The 20,673-nt window shown below is 35.2% G+C and overlaps 1 protein-coding gene across 1 annotated transcript; it reads left to right on the forward strand.

The window, feature by feature from the left end:
* The first annotated feature begins 657 nt into the window (after positions 1 to 657).
* Positions 658 to 20,066, forward strand: LOC100258640 (probable fructokinase-6, chloroplastic). Its single transcript, XM_002274352.4, has 7 exons — positions 658 to 1,063; positions 2,670 to 2,881; positions 10,335 to 10,547; positions 10,946 to 11,143; positions 11,286 to 11,423; positions 12,365 to 12,481; positions 19,640 to 20,066. Exons 1-7 carry the CDS (start codon positions 922 to 924, stop codon positions 19,772 to 19,774), a joined length of 1,155 nt encoding a protein of 384 aa, XP_002274388.1. The 5' UTR covers positions 658 to 921; the 3' UTR covers positions 19,775 to 20,066.
* Positions 20,067 to 20,673: the final 607 nt, after the last annotated feature.

The raw sequence follows: 20,673 nt of genomic DNA on the forward strand, positions 1-20,673 counted from the left end.
CTTACATGTGTTAGGCGTCATTTGGACGTATTCCTAATCAAATTTTAAGCCTAACCCTAAAAAAATAATTTATTATTCCTTATTGTTAGGTATCATTTGGACGTATTCTTATTTTTACTATTTACAAAAATATAAAATATAATTAATTTTTATAAATATTTTTTTAAAATTCTAATTATATTTTTAATTTTAAAAATATATTTAGTGATTTATAATAAGTAGAATTTTTTTTTTATTGTTTTTTCAATGATTCAATCATTTCTCAATGTCCATAATTCAAATGAAATAGTTTGTTTGGTAACGAAAAAGAAATATTAATAAATTGGGAGCGTCAATTTTCCTCTTAAAATTTATTTAAAAAATTTGGGAATCAAAAAAAGAAAATTATACCTTTATTTTTTATTTTTTAATCTTCTATTAAATTTAAGAAAACGTTACCAAATATTTTGAAAATTGTTTCGTATTGTAAAGATTGTTGTTTTAGGATACACCAATTTAATAATAGAAAAAAAAAAGGAATATAAATATTTTTAGTTTTGAAACTAAAATAAGTAAAATATTGATTTTAGCGATTGAGGATGTAACACTTGTACGGCTGTATGTAAAGGGACAGAAAAATAAGCTTAAGAATCATCCAAAGAGATAATAAAAAGATGCTGAACAAAACCACCCAATAGTGAATTTAATGATTGCTTCCAGTCCAGCTGAAAATCGAGTGTAACACAACACACAAGTCAGACCCCCCACCCTCCCCCCTCTCTCTCTCGCTTTGTCCGCTGCACTCACATAGGACATATCAATCAATAAATAATCAAAGGATCAGGGCCCCTTCCCTACCATTTAATCACCATTCCAAATGCAGATTTCACTACACCGGCGTTGATTATTGTGCGACAGAGACCAGTCGGGTGTTTTTGATTCATGGCTCTTCTTCATTCCAATGGTTTCTGCTTCACTGCTGTGGCCTTCAACCATCCACCTTCCGTTTCCCATGGTCCTGGAACTGTGAAAGCATCCTGTTCGCCGTTTTCTTCTCCCTCGCTTCCTCTGTTGAGTCTGCAGAGTAAGAAATTTTATTGAAAATTTCTTTGTTCGGTATGTTACTATGATTGCTGAAATTTGGAATTCTTTAATTGGAGCTGAAATGAGGATGAGGTATTCGTGAAATGCAACTTGTCCCATAAAAACGAAAGAGGATTCTTCTTGGGTGACTCTTGATTGTGGGTTAATTTTTTATTACAATGAAATTAATGGGGACAAGTTCAAGCAGTGAGGTGCATTTGAGGGTATTTCCAGTGTGCTTAGAATGTCCCCTTTTGTGTACCATTGGCTTAAAAACAAGATGTGAGAAGATTTTGAATAGGTAATGGCAAGTATTTTGGGGAATCTAATGCGTGTACTATACAAAATGCAATTGAGGATAGGAAATGAGAAGTGAAAATGTTATCTGGATTTCTAATTTTGGGGGGTCATTTGATCATTTTGAATTTCTGTTTGGACCATTGGATGATTGAAATAGCTTAAACTCTGGTAATTCCTAATCAAGCATGGGGATGAACTCTGGATCTTTCTCTATAAAAGAAACTTCACAAAATGACTTTCAAAGGGTTTCATTCTTGCTTCATTGATTTTATGGACAATGTTGAAAAATTTTGTTTTGGGAGTGAGTTTCTGTAAGCTGGAAGTATAAAAATAGAATTTATCTAGATGCAAAGATAAGCTACAAAACAGCCTAATTTAGTAGATTAGTGGCTAAGGTCACACCTAACAGTATAAGAACAACCTACACAAGGTATGTGAAAATCTCTAACATCCTGATCAGTTAATGCTTCTCTAGTTAGCCAAGAAATTCTACCTTAAGTTCCCAAAGTTATGGATTGAATCAAAAGAAATGTGCATAGTGGCAGTCATGTGAATAGTCTGTCTTATGATGTGGTAATATATTTCAAGAACACTGTATGCTTCATTCAATCAATGTGTAATCCTTAGGTATCAAACAAAAGTACAACTCCTTTTTTTAAAATTAAAATTTTATATAAAATTAAAATTTTATAATGTTATAATATTGCAATTATTTGGTAACTAACAAAAAATTAAATTGTATGTCTAGGTCCATGAAAGAAAATGATAAAGAAAGATTTTACGGATCATTCATATGTTGGCCTTATGTCACGTTGAAGCATAATTCTCCAAAGGCATGGTTGTGGCAAGCCATCTATGACATGTAAACGTATAGAGGCAAATTTCAAAGAGTATTGGTTGAAGTGTTCAAGGTTACTGCTGAAATTTTCAAATTTGAAAATTAGCTTTGCGTGATCTTGTTTTATTTTTATTTATTTTTATTTTGTACCCTATTTATTATAGAACAAGTAGAAAACTGCAACATTTCACTCATTACATTGTTGCCTTGTGTATTTTCATAATACTGTTTCAGTTTATCAGTTTTTTCATCATTGTCTTTGTCCACTTGCTCAACCATAATATTTGAATTAGTTGCTTGTCTGGTATATATTTCTTCGAAGTACATAAATTCAATGCATTTACTTTGCATAAGCATAAGGCATAGCTATTTTTATAATTTGTTTTTTTCATGATCTTTTTAGGTCTATCAAATTTTCTTTCTCTTTCTACAATTGATCTTTACCTTTTTCAATTTTTATTTGCTCTAGGAAAAGCCATTCCAGGAGACAATGGGTCACCTGAAACCAAGGAAAACTCACTTGTGGTTTGCTTTGGGGAAATGCTAATTGATTTTGTCCCAACTAGTAATGGGCTTTCATTGGCTGAAGCACCTGCATTTAAAAAGGCTCCAGGAGGTGCACCTGCAAATGTCGCTGTTGGCATTGCTCGTCTTGGTGGCTCTTCAGCTTTTATTGGAAAGGTATCATTTCAAATATAGTCATTTGATTTGCTTGTTGTTCGATATGTACAATAACACAAGGAAGCAACATATTTTGTTTCACTTTCAAGAGATACATATTAATTGTTCATTTCAAACATGTTGAGTTTTGTTTTGTTTTCCCCACAGGTTGTTTCTTCCTTTGTTTTTCCATTTTTTATCTGTTTCAATTACCTTTTGGTATTCTTTTTAAGACTTAAGCTTGATGACTTCATCTTAAGCTGGCACTTTTGTAACTGCCATTTCGTTCATGACTGCTCATGATTATTCCAATGTTGTAATTTGTCATTTTTGGAGATTCCCAACAACCTCATTAATTCCATCCTTTGTGCTGCTAGTACTTAGCGAACTGAACATTAGAGTATCTCATTCACCGAAAGTGGGTCCAAGAGGGAATTCCATCACCTAACTTTATTGTGTATGATTCTTTCTAGATTTCATATCCATCCATATTGAACTGCTATGCTTGACATTTGTGCCACACTTAGCACTGGATTTGCACTTGCATGCTCAACAAGATTAAATCTAAGCTAATCTACTAGCTTTTTGTGTATATATATATATATATGCATATCTGAAATGTTCATAATGCTACATCCTACAGTCTCTATTGGCATGTACAAAAAAGCTCCTAGCATGATCACATGCTCTATCAATTTCACTTTATTTGGTAGATTACCAACTAAAAAACACTGGTTCAAAATGTAAGGTTATGTTTGGTTCTAAGAAAATGCTAAGGAAAGGAAGAAAAATGATAAAGAAGTATGAAGAAAATGCTAAGGGCATGATTGGCAAAGTTTCCAAAAATAGTCTCATAAAACAATTCTCAATTGTTTTTAGAAACAAAATTTTATTTGGGAACTCAACTGTAGAAAATAGTTTTCTTAGTTTATTCTCTGTGAAGTACTAAACACTCACATACAATGAAAAAATTTCAAAGTATTCTCCATATTTTCAATTATTTATGGAATCCTCTAAAAAATTAATATCTTAAATTTGTTCTTAAAAACAACCTATTTCCATAACAAATTTTCAAAAAATTTGTCAAACATATTTTATAAGTTAGAAAGCTATTTCTATTCTAAAGAACCAAAAACTGTTTTCAAGGACATGTCCAAGAACAATTTTCAACAGTTTCCAAATATGTCCCAAAAGTGTTTTTTTCCTTATTTTCATTTAAGAAAAAAGGTGGGCAAAGTTTGGGAAAGTGCGTTCCTCATAAATGTAAATTTTTTTTCCCTCAACTTTTCCATGGACAACTAAACAAAAGAAAAATTTTATAATTTTTCCTTGCTTTTTTCTTTCTTTCCCTAAAATTGCACAAGAACCAATCATGGGCTACTTATATGCCTTCTTCTTTCTTTCCCTAAAATTGCCCAAGAACCAAACATGGGCTACTTATATGTCTAATCAAACTTCATTTTGAGCTTGTGTATTCTTCAGGTTCTTGAGATGCTATTACTTGGATGCTAGAATCTGGTACTAAAAATCTTCTATCTGATGTTGGGATGTTCAAAGTTTTGACTACTGGTTTCTTCCACTATGTTTAATGGAGTTCTTTTTATTCTTTGTAATGCTTTATATGTCTTCTTAGTTATATGTTATAATTAGTGCTAATAGACAAGGGCCCTTGAGCTTTCTGCAATATCACTGATCTCTCTTGTGGTTTTCTGTATATAAATTACTGGCTGCCCCTGCACAACCAACTCCCCAATTTAGGGGTTTGAAAAAGTAACTGGATATCCCTTATAAATGTTAATAATAATTAATTAATTCAGGGAGAGAAGCAGTCTTCTCAACCACTCAATATGTCCAAATTAATATGGAGGATAGGTGAACAATGATATTTCATTTCCTCAGAGAATTTCAGAGCTATTTCAGATATCTTGATTGAGGCCATTCATATTCTGAGAAAACCACTCCACTGGTCCCTTAAAGGTATTACACTTTGGAGCATTTTGAATTTTCAAGTTTCAACTATGATGAGTTCCTATTTCAACATTTTGTTTATATAGCAGGGATTTACCACAACTATTATTCTTACATCAATGTTTTACCTTGACAATTTCTTTCATTTTTCTTGCTGGAAACCTGAAATGGCATTTCATACTCTTGATCCTCTACTATCGTGCAAAATAGGGTAGCAATTCTGAAGTCAGCCTAGGTGGATTGTTTTGAGACAGGAAAGTGAGCTTCCAGTCCTCAGTCCCGGTCGAGAGAAATCAATCCAGCTGAGACGGGGAATGGCTACCCCCACCCTGTTGCATGTAAAGCGACCACCTGCTAACAGAATGTCTACTAAATTTCACTTCTCAATAAAATCAGAAAGATCTCTTATCACCAAATTTATCTGACCTCTCTTCCTCTTTTGAAATGAGAAATGAACCACTTTAAAATCTCTTGATTCCCTCAGAAGCACCAAGGCTCCTCCTAACATCCTCTAGTTGCAGCTAATTCCTCCCAAAGATCTGACCTTTTTGGAACCTACAACAGGGCCATACACTTCAATAGAAAACCATCTAAAACCATATTCACAAATTTTGGACTTCTAGGAAATTGAAAAATCCCCACAAGCTGTCCCCTTGCATTTAAGGCTCACCACACTAAAAGCTACCAATTCCTAAGCTTCTAACAAGCTCGGAAGTCATAGCATCCATCTTGGAGTCCTGTCAGGCACACCCGATCCACCCTCTGCTCACAAAGAAAGGATTTAATAATCCCCCATTAATCCACCTCATTAATCCCCCTTTCATTCATTGTGATCATTTTCAAATCATTGATCAACCTTTGCAATGGACTAATGGATAATGCCCTTTTATCTTGACCCTAGCACTTCCTTTCCTCCATCATGGTTAATCGAGCAAGCTAATTCAATTCTTGTGATTAAATCCAAAATCTCCTTTTCAAACCCCTCCACAAACACAAACATCCCTAACCTAACCCTTTGCAAAATATCAAAACATTTTTATTAGTCCTAATAGAAGCATCAGTTTTGTCCTCTGAATAAGTGCTAGTGTCCTCCATTCAGAGACATCTGAGTCTAAGATTGATTTTGGGACTACATTGTTTGTGTTGCTAGGAGTCTCCAGATTCAAATTTGACTCACCCCACACAGTGGTTGCTAGAGAAGGATCCACCGACCCTCCCTTTGCAAAGAGGGCCTCCCCCACATATACCATCTCATAAGGAGTGTTGCAGACTCCATTAGAGAAATCCACAACCCTGTTGTCTTTGATTATCATATTTAAGGGTCTAGATCCATCCTTATCCAAACAAGAGTAGGGACCAATCCACTACTCACCAGTCACCAGAAACAAAGGATCTTTCTCCCTCACCCATCTGTCCCATTGAGTTGCCAATCACCCTGAGAAAGAAGAATGAGGAGCAGAGGAAGAGGAGGATCTAGATCATTTGTGGAGACAATGAAAATTTGAGATGCTTACCATAGAAGCTTTGGCAAAGTCATTAGCATGAACTACAACAGTATTGAGCTTAATTTCCTTATTTTTTTGATATCCCATATCAGAGAGGAAAAAGTTCATAGCGCTATATATGTATGAGCTCCTTTTAACCTTGAAAACACGTTTTAAAGATGTGAGGGCCCGTTGGGCCCAAAACGGACAATATCTACATAATTGGGAGTAAGTCATCATTACAAATTGTATCGTAGTTAATCCCCAACCTTGGTGTGGGGATTTGTTTGGCCCCACAATCCCATGGAACACAACGAGAATGTTGTGTTTGCATGGGGAGGAGGGTTTGTGATATCCCATATTGGATAGGGGAAAAAGTTCTTTGCGCTGTATATGTATAGACTCTTCTTAACATTGTAGACACATTTTATGGCCGTGAGGGCCCTCTGGGCCCAAAATAAACAATATCTACATAGTTGGGAGCAAGTCATTACTCTCTTAGTTGCAAAGTCTTTTATGAATGTTCTTTATCCCATTTCATTATCAGTTATGCATGTAAGGGTCTGCTTTTGTGATTTGATCATTGACATTGTGGTAATTGGTAGCCTCAACTAGTTTGTTGTGTTGTATAAACCTGATTGTGTATGTGCTGTTCATAGGGTGTTTCTTGTTACTTAACTCTTACTCATCCCAACTACGAGGATTAACCATGCAAATCATTTTATACTAGTCCACTTTATAGAGGATATACATTTTGTTAAATCATACCATGTTTCTCAATCCACATCCTTTTTTTGGGCTTTGGTCTTCCTTTTACTACCTTAGGCTTGAAAACTATATTTCTCTTTACTCAAGGTATTTGTTCCTTTGCGTATGATCAAACAACCTTAACATCTTTTGGTAAAAAACCATGAACAACGTTATACAACTTTTGGTAAAAATCCATTTTATATGACTCATTGTCATCTTGAAATTAATTGTTACTATCATGAACTAATCATAAATTCATCATCTTTGAATCTATCATTTGTCCTACATTCTTTACAATGCTTCTTAGGTCATTTTAGTCATTTCATTCAAGTGATATAAAGGCATAAAACATTTGTAGAGCACAAAAATACTCTTGATTTCTTCTTTAAGAGAGAAGACGCCCTTCCCTTAGTCCCTTGTTTCAAAGAAATTAAGGGAGGGGTAGAATATCAACAGTTCATTTGATGGTCCAAAGACAAACAAAAGCTAAAAGCAATGGCATTTCAAAGATCTTTTGGGGGAAAATGCAAACTTCCCTTATGATACCCAAATCCTTCAATTTCAACTAACATACTTGTGTTGTCATGACATGACAAGGTATGGGATCTTTGTCAGATACTCCTATTTTACTTTGGGTGTGGCTGTTTGATTTTTTTTATTGATACCCTTTTATTTTTTTTCAACTTTCTTAGTAATAATTACATTGAAGAAAAAAGGTAGTTAGCTAAAATGTGAATTTTTGTGAGAAGATTTTGGGATACAAGGAAAAAAAAGGGATTAGAGGGAAAAGATAGGAGCTTTTAAAAATGATATCTTTACTTCCAATTTATTTTTACTTAACTTTTCTTGCATTCTATCATATCCCAGTACTCGTGCCCATATTTTTGAATCCTTTTTAGTCGAGTCCCCATATCCTAAAATTTGAGTTATGAAGGTTCAAACATCTACACATACCCGTATCTAACACTCGTACGCGAATCCATGCAACATAGGATTTCTCCTATTTTACTTGGTGAATCTCATGTATGTTGCAAAGTAAGAATAATTTGCATATAATTTATTCTTTGAAGGGATGAATTAGTTTCAATGATTGAAAAATGGGTACATGGTAGAAAATGTGTTGACCTTGGAGAGACTGTAGTGTACTACCTCCTAATTGGAGAGATGATTTGTCTTGGTCGTTGGGACGAGTTTCCCATGGTGAATGCACTAGTATGTATGGTTACACATTAGACAAGACCTACATTGAATCATAATGTAAGGCTATCAAGTTATCATAATTCACTAAGCTACTATATCACATGGACTCTCAACCTTAAAAGGATATTGAACTTATGCTGAAATCAACAGGTGACTTTGATCTATGGGTGAGATTCTAAAGTGATTATATATTCCCTATAGATTGGATCACTATTGATGAAGGCTGGTGACAACAGGAATTTTTAATAGAGGCAACATGATATTTCATGGGATGGAGATAGTGTGTCCCTTTAGGTGATCTAAAAGACACGTGATCATAAAATCTATGACTATAGTAATTTCTTTAATGGAATTTGATATATGTTCTTTAGAATTAGAGTATGTCAGTTGATCACATAATAAGAAAATCTATAACTTAAGGATTGAATAGGTAATCTTGATGGGGTTGATAGTACTACCCTAGTTCATGGTGACTCATTTTATTAGAGGGATTTGAGTTTCTAGTTCATAAGTGTGCATATGGACGTTTTGTTACAAGCGCAAGGTTGCACTAGATCTTATGAATTGTTTTTTTGAATCGGGCTAATTAATTAATTAGAGCTCAATAGGGCTAATTAATTAATTGGGACCCAACTGCACTAAATTAGGTGACCTAAGTCTAATTTGGGCTCAAGTCACTTAAGCCCACAAGGGGCCTTATAGAAACCTCCTTAGGGGTTTAGGGTTTAGACTTTTTCCTGTCATCCTCTAGAGAGAAACCCTAGCCACCCTGATGGAAGAGAGAAGCCCACTCTTCTCTTGTGCTAGAAACAATGAAGGGAGAGAGATCAAGTGAAAGACTCTTAGGTAGACAAAATCTATGACAACTACCGCGGTTTCGACATCTTCATTGGATGGGATTTGATGTGGGAACATCCGGATCACAGGTTTGAGTTTCTATCTTTGGATCTAATATGTATTTTGGTTTTTGAAACCATTCTTTTTTGTTGCATTAGATATGAAGGGCCCTAGGGATAGATGGCATGCACCTTATGAGATCCAGGGCTAGGGAACGGAGTAATTTGGGGTTCCTATTGGATATTGGTCAAATAATGATATGAGATAGGAACAACAAAAACAACAAAATGCTCCCACCAACAATTTTTGTTTTGTCATTGTCATTGTTGTCATCATCATCCAAGCTTGAACGTGTACATTGAAATCTGCATGTGGCCACTTCATGCAAAAATGCTGGAAGGTAGGTCCATTATCCAGCAGTTATTATGCAATAAAAAATAAATGCTAGAGGACCATTTCACCAAGCCCGAATTTGTAAGTTCAAGTCTGTGTGTGGCCACTTCATAAAAAAAATACTCAAAGTTAAGTCCATTATCCAACCCCCTGGAACCCTGGGTGTGGGGACCTGCAGTGGATGATGCTTTATTTTGTAAAATGCAAAGATAAACTTCTATGTTGGTCAAGGGGAAGCAGGCAGTGTACAACTGATTATGGAGCAGGCTCATCATAGTAAAATATTAGTTCGCTGTCATCCCTATCAATTTTAGGTTGGATTCTATCATTAGAAATGTTCAAATTACTGTAGTCTGCAGCAGTGCACATTTGTTGTAATTACTTTTTACTTCCTCTAATCCCATAGAAGCTGCAGAGCTGATTTCAGGAGTTTCAAGAGTTTATAATGAAAATATTGTGTGAGCCTTTAGATTCACCAGTTCAAACCATCTCATGTTAGTCACCATTGCTAATGATGATTGGAATGACTCCATTAACCACTATATGCTGAACAATTGGCAGCTTATTGCTCATAATATATACTACATCCAATTCATTGGGTAACGTGTCTTTCAAGCTGTAAATTGTTGACTGAGCACTTGGTTAATAATTGGTATATGGGAATTATTTTCTTCAAACTAGTAAATTTCCATCTCTGTTTCAAATTCAATAATCCAGAAATTTGTATCATGCCATTCCATCTTTTCATCAACACTTTGGAATTTCTTATTATGTAAAAATCAAAATTCTGTATCCTTGTTACTTCCCTCAGATTTTTTCATGTTTTTATTCAACATACACAGGTTGGTGAAGATGAATTTGGTTACATGCTTGCTGATATTTTAAAAGAGAATAATGTAAACAATGAAGGGATGCGCTTTGATCCTGGTGCTCGAACTGCTTTAGCATTTGTTACCTTGAGAAAGGATGGGGAGCGTGAGTTCATGTTTTACCGTAACCCTAGTGCTGATATGTTGCTTCAAGAAGATGAACTTGATTTTGATTTAATTAGGAAGGTATGCAAGTATTTCTTTTCTATCAGTAATAGTCAAGTAAAAGCAAATGGTGTTGTAGTAAAACAAAGAGATGAAGAAATCAACAAATATCTGTTGAACAAAACAATAACGGAAGGAAGAGTTCTACATAGAATTTCATTTGATTCAAGCATTCTAATGGTTTTAGTTTTGCTCTTTGTTTAACTTAATATATTTACTCTTTTTAGTCAGGAATATAACAAGAAAATCCAATTTTAGCCTTTTTTTCACTGTTTGACACACCAAATCTATGTTGAACAGCAATAAATGTGCCCAAGTCCTTGTTACACTGATCATTGGTTTTTCTTAGGAAAATATTGAGTTTCTATGTGGTGTTTGATCTAATTCAGTTATATGTTGCTTGTGTATTTCCAATGCAGGCAAAAATTTTCCATTATGGTTCAATAAGTCTTATTACAGAACCATGCAAGTCAGCACACCTAGCTGCAGCAAAAGCTGCAAAGGATGCTGGTGTGATTGTGTCTTATGATCCCAATCTGAGGCTTCCTCTGTGGCCATCTGCAGACAGTGCCAGGGAAGGTATCCTGAGCATATGGAATACTGCTGATATCATAAAGGTAGTCATCATTTTTAAATGCACAATTGTGGGCTCACAATGCATTTTTCTCAACTCTATCTAGAAGACTGAGGTACAATGTGATGTAAAAATGTAAATGGAAATGCCCCCTTCTGATGGTTACATACTAAATTTATCATCAGATGAGTGAAGAAGAGATCTCTTTTCTAACAAAAGGAGAGGATCCATATGATGATGCTGTTGTTCGTAAGTTCTACCACCCAAATCTTAAATTGCTTCTTGTCACTGAGGGCCCTGATGGTTGCAGGTATTACACAAAGGCAAGTCTCCAATCTATATCTTATCAATAACTTAATATGGTAAAAATGCCTTACTTGTCTTTTCCTATTTGAAGTTTAAACCATGCTGAAGTGCCAGGCTTAATATTCTGTGTTTTTTTTTTTTCCTTTTTCAACAAATTTACCAACCCCAACCCTCTCCTTCTGTTGTGTGTCTCAAGTAAATCGAATTATTTTTCATGTTACTATTCACTTGCTTTGACATGTTTTTTCCTTTTTCCTTTTTTTTTTTGTTGTTATTAAAGTGATTGGAATCGAAGTTACTTAAGCTTATTCTAGAACAGGAAATCATTAAGTGCTATTTGGCTAAGATTTTGAGCAATTTTATTGCTTTTGAGAGCAAAAATGAAGGTAGTTTTCTCTTGAAAGCAAGATTAGTTTTAAAAAATGTTAATGAAATGAAACCTTTATCTTTTAGATCTACTTTGCTTGAAAGTTGGAGAAAAATGGGATGCAAGGCCTTGAGATCTAACTCTCTTGGAGTTAATAACTCTGGATCAAGGAGGCACTATCAGGCTGTGCATCAACCTTCTGCTTCTATATCTCAAGAAATGATTTTGATATGGCCTGTCCATATGCTGCATTTGTTTCAAATATGGTTCATGCCTGGTTCCTTGGACAAGTGAAAACGCATCATAAACCATCCTCTTATCAACACCACCAGCAGATGCATTTATGAAGAAATCCTTCTCCATTAACAAAATATTTACATGTTATCTTAAATTCAATGGGGACATTATCTATTGATCATATGTATTGGGAAAATGTGATACAAGTCATATATGATCATCTAACCTAGTGATTATTTTAGTTGAAATTCTTTGAATTTTTAGACCCTTGCTTTTTTGCAAGCAATTACAATGATGCAGTCTGTCTTCTGAGATTGTGAACCTGAAATTGCATGGGATGCTTTATTTGTTCAGGACTTCAGTGGGAGAGTTAAAGGTTTAAAAGTGGATGCAGTGGACACCACAGGCGCTGGGGATGCTTTTGTTGCTGGAATATTATCACAACTAGCTGCTGATCTTTCCTTGCTTCAGGTACTGCTTTTCAGAGCCTCACTTAAAAAGCACTTATTTTATATCTGTACTCGTGTTTTTAAATAAGCTGCTGAATGTATTTGCGGATGAATATTTTATTTTATTTTTCTTGAATCTTTTATGCTTATGTGTTGCATAACTGCCACTATTCTCATTATCATCCAAGCTGTTGTCTCAACCATTGGGGTCAAACCTTTTGCAGAAAATTCTTTTATACATTTAAATGTGCTGTCACACACCTATGACTATGATGATGTTCTTTTATTTAATGGGCAAAATACTATTCATGGTTTCATTTCTTGTAGAACAATATTTACTAAAGACTTCTTTCTTAAAAATGCTAGGATTATGTGTGTATGTTCGTACACACTACTTTGAGGATATTATCTCCTTTGACCTATTAGTGATCCTATTGAGATAGTATGACATGTGGTGGAGAAGTAAAATGTTTTAATGCCTTACACATGAGAAGGATCAAAGAAGAATGAAAATATCAAAGATAATTTGGCATGTGGGTCAAGATTGTTGCGGGAACGTAACCTAATAATGTTCCAGAAAGGCCATGCAACTATATGTTGGATATAGTAAGATAGTGCAGTGAGAAATAACATTATCATTTGGATGTACCATGCACCCTCCTGCTACTTGAGCCTTCTTTGGCAAAATTTCCCCATCTAATCAAGATGGATGTGTCTAACAGCAGTTAGTTTTGTTGCAATGACATTCTCATTTAATTATTCCTTAGTAAGTAGGGCACCACCAATGACACAAAGGAGAGAATAACAAGAAAAAGGTCAGTTGCATGTGTGTTTTCATTAGGGTGTGGTGTGTTTTGGGTCTAGAGGAGAAAGGAAAAAGTAGGAGTTTGAGATCTCATATTGGTTAAGGAGAAAAATTCTTAGTTCTATACATGTTGTGAACTCCTTTTCCTCTTAACTGTAGACATGTTTTAAAATTACGAGGGCCTTGGACCCAAGGTAGATAACATCTACATAGGACTTAATGGGTTATTACAAAAGGTATCAAATCCAATCCCCAACTCAATGTCGGAGTCTAAGTGGGTGCTCTAACTGACTTTGCAACCCCCTGAGATATGATGAGGATGTCGTGCCTGCAAAGTTCCCTACACTAGGTTTGTAATGAACTCTTCTTTCTCTTAACTGTGTGCACACATTTTAAAGCTATAAGGGCCTTGGTCCTAAAGTGAACAATATCTACACAGGAGCATAAAAGAAAGCTAACCACATACTCACTCTCAACACTTGCGCAATCTCTCAAAAACTCGGACATATAGCTAGGAGATAGTGGCATGTTTTGATGTCATTGGCCCTCATAGCAAACGATATTTACACAAGAGAACTAAATGACAAACACCTTAGAAATTACATAAAGGTCTTTCTTGGCTATGTAGTTTCTGAAGCATTCTAACAAAACATGTCACATTTATAATAGTGGACTAACATTTAGATTGCTCTCCTCAAGAAACTTCCATGACTCAAGAATCAACTTGTATTTTTACAAATTAAGAGTCAATGTTATCAGATTAGAAGTTAAGAAATGGTTTATAAAACATGTTATCACTATTTTTGAATTAGTTCTCTTTTGTCTTCGATACAATATCACGAGGTTATGTTAGAATATGTAACTTGTTTTATTTATTTTCCCTTTCTTATGTAGTTATTTATTTTCCTTTTATTATGTACTTCATTTGACATTTAGTATATTTAATGGATACAGAAGTTGAAATGCGAGTGTGGACTCCAAAAATTAAACTCTAGTTTGCTACATTTTCCCAAGTTTAACCAACTTAGCTAGTATGCAAATTCTTACAAATTTAATTTCAGCCCCCTTAAATTTGGACCATGAAATCTTAACTTTTGTCGCAACCTTTTGAACCATGAAATAGAACTAAATAGCCTCATGTTGACTTTAAGCATTGTGTATTTGTTACCCAAATGTCCTGATGAGAGGGTTTGGTCTTTGACATCCTTTGGTTTATTTTTTGTTAATTCATTTTTTAAAGCCCTTACCATCTATGTCAACTCGAGTCCCTTTCCACCTGTATATTTCATAAGGAACCCCCTAGAAGTCAAGACCTTGGGTTAGCTAGTGGCAAATAAGAAGGTTAATAAAAACAATTCTCTATAACAAAGGAGACCTTATAAGGCCTTCGATCTACAATGATGTGTCATTTGTAAAGGGAGTGGGGAATTAGATCTCTTTTTTTTTTTTTTTTTTTATGCTTACTGGCATTAGCATTGTAGCACAGGTTGTTTGGACTTGTGGGGGTTCACTAGGTTTTCTTACTAGGGTTTTGGAAGCCTACCTAGCACCAAGTCTTCTTGGCGCATTAATAGTCTTACTCTTTATGGGCAATTTACCAAAAGAGGAATGTGACTATTTTTTAGGATAGATGGAGGCCTTTTAAGGCATTGTAGGATTTATTATATTTCTCTTTATCTCTGCATCACCTTATGCAACATTTGAGGGTACTTCTTCAAGTATTATGCTACTAGATTGGAACCTAGCATGTAGATCTATGAAGCCTCTAAGTAGACACCATCTATTTGGATTCCTTCTCTAGTGGTTGTTGTTAAGTTAAACATTGATGGATGTTCTCTAGGTCATCTAAGACAACTAGGAATTGGAGGAATGCTTATGAATCATCTTCAAATATCAGTATGAGCACTATTGAAACATGTTGGAGAAGGGCTAGCTATTGGGGCAAAACTTTTTTTAGTTGTACTGGAAGATTTGAAGCTAGCTAGCTGAAGGTCTCTCAAACATTTTAGTAGAGGAAGATTTGGCACTAGTTATATCTTGGGTGAATAAGAAAGAAAGAGGTTCATGGAAGTTAGATAGGTGGCTCCAAAAATCTTTGATTGCCTTTTGAGTTGGAATGCTCTTTTTGTTGGATTCCTAGGAAAGCTAATGAAGTAGTGAATTCATTAGCAGAGGAGAGCAAAACATTTGAACTCCTTTGTGGCAGATTTTCTGCCTCCATGAGGAATTGAATTTATAGTTGTAACTTGTAACCCCTTTCTTGTTTTTTTGATCACGGACTTGTAATTTAGTGATAAGGGAAGGATTTCTCACCCGTCCTTCCTTGTACATAATTATTTCTTAACAATGAAGTGTTTTTTTCTAATAAATAAATACAAAGCACAATATGCAACACCGTACTTCATACTGGTTTTCTCCTCATCTACACGAGTTGACCATGCCAACCTGCAAACAACTGTGACTGTGGTATAGCCAGTAGACCATTTTGTTAATATAAATGGATGACCCATTTCCTAATGGCTTGCACATTTTAAGCAAGTGGTGGTTTAACATGTTATAGATATAGTTATCACAAGCCTTCTGCTCAAGCTTCTTTTTCCATTTACTCCCTCATTTTTAGTCTACCCATTGGAGGAAAATATTTATCTCTTTAACATTAAGTTTGAAGTAGGACAATCCTAGAGTGATTGTCTACAACTAAATAAGGTGGGTTAAGGCTTCAATCTTCAAGGATTTAAGGCGATGAGCAAGGAACAAAATTATGGTAATAAGGAAAAGAAAAGAAAAGAAAAGATAAAAACCTCATACACTCACTATGCTTTTTAGTAGTCTCACTTAAAAGAAAACAATGGTCTCACCACTTAAATTGCAATAGGGACAAAAATTTATGTTTTAAAAGAATACCCTTTAGAAAACCAAAAAAACTTACTAAACAATAGAAAAAGAAGCCTAATATTTATGATTATTTAGTAGAATTCATAATTCTTTTCTAAAACTGTTAAACGTTCAATTGTTCTAGAAAATATTATAGCTATGCATTTTTCTATGTAAGGAGAGAATTAGGACAATCTCGTTATGGAGGGGATTTGATAGAATTAGTTTAAGAAAGTTTTCATTTTTTTATTCTAAGGAATATTTGTATAAATAATTGGAGATGTATAGATTGAAATTTCAAGGAGAACTTTATTCTTTAACTTCCAATTCTTCGGATTCTACATGGTATCAGAGCTTCCAGGCTCGTAAATCTGGGAATCAAAAAGATTTCTTTTCTTTCTTTCGGCCTTCATTGCCGAGTTCAACGTTCAGTATTGAGCTTCATTCTCGATCAAAGGGTTTCTTTTGTCTGAACACAGAGATCGCCTCTCTTTTTCTTACTGTCCATTGACTCTACTTCATTACTCCTAATTCGATCTTCAAAAGACTTTTTCGTTTGCATTTTTTTTCTCTCTTGAGTTGAAACCCGCCACTGCCTCTGTCTCATCGAGCTTCCTTCAGTGTCGCCATCCTCTTCTCTATCTCACCCGCCATCATCACCACACTGTCGCATCTCGAACTCATCATGAAACAGAAGCTCGTGCTCTCTGTCCTTAGTCACGAGCGAGCGCATCGTTGAAAACACCAGAGGATCGTGTCCTCTATCATTCACGGTCGAGGAGATCACGCCACCAGCAAGATCGTAAGATGCAAATCCAAAACTCCAAGACGGTGTCAAAATGCGCCTTTCCACTCGTCTAGGAGCCATGGGAGTCCAAGATAATTTGGGAAAAACGAAATGGAGCTTGGGTGGAGAGAGTGAGTACCCAAAAACCGAAACCCTAACCTCCAAATGTGTCTTAGACTCACAAATCCGTGTCCAAGATAGCTCTATCAACAAGAAATAACACCAAACATCTCTCCTAGACTATTAAATCAGCGAAGCCCTTGAAGAACCATAGGAAATGGTGCAGAAAATGAAGCACGGGAGACCCTTAAAGTATTAGGTCCCGACGAACCGGTTGACCGGTGACTGTACCTTAGGTACTACCTTAATAGCCCTTAGGTACGACCTTAATTTACCTTAGGTACTACCTTAATTGACCTTAGGTACTACCTTAGTTAAACTTAGGTATTTACTTGTGTGAAGCCTCAAAACTTCATTTGTGGATATCACTTACTTCATTTGTGACCTTTGGAGCATGCCATTTTGTGATTAATTAGTGTGATCAGTTGGTTCGACTTTGGTATTTTGGTAACTGCACCTTAGGTACTACCTTAATAGCCTTAAGGTACTACCTTAATCTACTTTAAGTACTACCTTAACCGACCTTAGGTACTACCTAACTAAAACTTGGGTACTACCTATCTGAAGTCTCGGAACTTCATTTGTGGATATTACTTACTTCATTTGTGACCCGTAGAGCACGTCATTATGTGATTAATTAATTAGTGTGATCAATTGGTTCACCCTAGGTATTTTGGTGACTATACCTTAGGTATTACCTTAATAGCCCTAAGGTACTACCTTAATTGACTTTAGGTACTAATTAATTAAAACTTGGGTACTACCTATCTAAAGCCTCGGAATTTCATTTGCGGATATTACTTACTTCATTCTCAACCGGACCTCGACCGGGAAGGAGTAACTGGTTGATTGGTTTTATGTCTAAAACTGAAAAGGACACCAACCCGCTCCTAGACAGTTGAATGAGCTTAACTAAGATAGTACCTAAGGTCGGTTAAGGTAGTACCTAAGGTACAGTCACCAAAATATCAAAGGTGAACCAATTGACCACACTAATTAATCACATAATGACATGCTCCAAGGGTCACAAATAAGTAAGTAATATCCACAAATGAAGTTCCGAGACTTCAGATAAGTAGTACCCAAGTTTTACATAGTTAGTACCTTAAGTCGGTTAAGGTAGTACCTAAGGTAGATTAATGTAGTACCTTAGGGTTATTAAGGTAGTACCTAAGGTACAGTCACCAAAATACCAAAGTTGAACCAACTGATCACACTAATTAATCACAAAATGACATGCTCTAAAGGTCACAAATGAAGTAAGTAATATCCACAAATGAAGTTTTGAGGCTTCACACAAGTAATACCTAAGGTAGTACCTAAGGTCAGTTAAGGTAGTACCTAAGGTACAGTCACCGGTCGACCGGTTCGTCAGGACCCAATACTTTGAGGGTCTCCCGTGCTTCATTTTCTGCACCATTTCCTTTGGTTCTTCAAGGGCTTCGCTGATTTAATGGTCCAGGAGAGATGTTTGGTGTTATTTCTTGTTGATAGAGATATCATGGACACGAATTTGTGAGTCTAGGACACATTTGGAGGTTGGGGTTTCGGTTTTTGGGTACCCACTCTCTCCACCCGAGCTCCATTTCGTTTTTCCCAGATTCTCTTGGACTCTCATGGCTCCTAGACAAGCCGAAAGACGCATTTTGACACCGTCTTGGAGTTTTGGATTTGGGTTTCTGAATTGAAATGAGAGATTTTGGGTTTTCGGTAGTGAAAAAAGATGAGAGAAAGCTTCCAAATGAGAGAGGGTGATATGGAGGTTGGGATGATGTTGAAGATGCTGAGCTGGAGAAACGGAAGGGCAATTTGGGCATAGAAGAGAGCCGGCTCAGAATGCACAAAAATGATAAAACTTTTCATATTAAAAGTTGATTCTCATATTTCCCATTGTTGGGTTTCGAAAATGCTATTATGTTGGGATGGGAAGCCCAAAGTACAACTTTCAAATTTTTTAGTTTTGATTAATTGATTTTATTTTATTTTTAAAATTTTCAATTTCCTTAACAGATGAGAGAATTTAAGAATATTTAGAGATAAGGAAGAAATGATCAAAATAAAAGAAAAAATATATGTTTTATTCATTTCTAAGAATCTAAGTTACTATCAAAGTTAAATTTACTTTTATTCATTTCTAATTGTTTTTTTTTTTTTGGTTATGTTTTGGATCTTTTTTAGCTGGTTCCCCAAATCCGAAATTTGATTGTTAAAAAAAAAACGAACTCCTAGATAGATACCTGCACCCGTGTCCAAGCAATATAGATGCAAAATATAATGGTGCAGCAGTCTGAATTCCCTGTGATATTCCAATGTGCCCTTAGCTAATCAGTTTATTTATATTTTCTTTCTATCCTTTTTATTGTTATTGTTGTTTTTGCTGTTTATCATTCTTCTTCTTCTTCTTCTTCTTCTTCTTCTTCTTCTTCTTATTATTATTATTATTATTCCTCTTGTTGTTTTAATTGTTGTTATTATTGATTTTCTTCTTATGACTTTAAGCAGCACTATACTGCATTAGTTACTTTGATGAAGTGGCTATGGATTGTGTCTTATATTTGCTGGAGTGCTTATGAATCTGCTTTTATCTTTTATAGGAAGAGGACCGACTAAGAGATGCTCTCAAGTTTGCAAATGCTTGTGGTGCATTGACTGTCATGGAGAGAGGTGCAATTCCAGCTTTGCCATCTAGAGAAGCAGTTCTGAATGCCATGCTCAAGTTGGTGACATAGATTGTCAACACAGTTCTCAATCATATCAAGTAACTCTACATTCCCTTCCAATTCTTTGGAATGGTGGATGCTAAGCCAGCTTATGCTTCCATAAGAACAAGTTTAAATCAATAATGTGAATGTGTTTTATTTAACCCATGTTGTATGCGATTTATCAAGACTATTTCAGTTCCACCATTTATATCAGAGCCTAGAATTTAGGCATACCAGACATTCATTGAGTTGTAAAGAGCAGCATATGTGTTGTAACATCTGTTTTTAATTTGTTCCTTGCAGTTTCATCTTTTCTCTACCCACTTTGCTGCTCTGTTTGGACTTCATATAATAAGGCAGGCTTGAGAAGCTATATATTTTCAGTTTTGGTGAGTGTAGGCAAAGCCAAAAGTTTGCGTGCGCCATGAAGAGTCTGGGTTTTGCGGTTCTGGCCTCTACATAGCCACTGAGCCTCAGACTACCGTCAAATAGTTCCAATTGTTAATGGGGGATGCCATACAATTTGTATGCCTTATTCAATGCTTCAGACAAAAATCACTCCTCCAACTGGGGAGGCGTCCCTCATCACTTTTATGGTTTTTTTATTTTTATTTTTACCTTGGACCAAATTTTAATAATATGATAAAGCATATCATATGAAAATACGAAATCATTGAAATAATCAACAAAATATCGTCAGAAAATGTTTTCCTTTTTGGAACATGAACAATTTTGGAAATAGATTTAGGACAACGTTGGAGAAGGATATCATTAATTTTGGTTGGCATTTAACCAATCAAAATTAAATTAGAATCGATTGTATTGATTTGATTTTATATCAGTTCTATTTCATTTCTTTTGTTTCAATCAAAAGTAGATTCATATGTTTGAAAAAAAAAAACAAACCTAGCAACCAGAAAAACTTA

The sequence above is a fragment of the Vitis vinifera genome, chromosome 14, assembly GCF_030704535.1.
Source record: "Vitis vinifera cultivar Pinot Noir 40024 chromosome 14, ASM3070453v1".
Classification (NCBI taxonomy): domain Eukaryota; kingdom Viridiplantae; phylum Streptophyta; class Magnoliopsida; order Vitales; family Vitaceae; genus Vitis; species Vitis vinifera.

Excerpts from the sequence above, each read along its gene's own strand:
- LOC100258640 (XM_002274352.4), top strand. The coding sequence starts at position 922 with ATGGCTCTTCTTCATTCCAATGGTTTCTGCTTCACTGCTGTGGCCTTC. Across the intron at positions 11,424-12,364 it reads GTTGCAGGTATTACACAAAG|GACTTCAGTGGGAGAGTTAA; the intron begins GCAAGTCTCCAA and ends TTATTTGTTCAG. Across the intron at positions 12,482-19,639 it reads CTGATCTTTCCTTGCTTCAG|GAAGAGGACCGACTAAGAGA; the intron begins GTACTGCTTTTC and ends TATCTTTTATAG.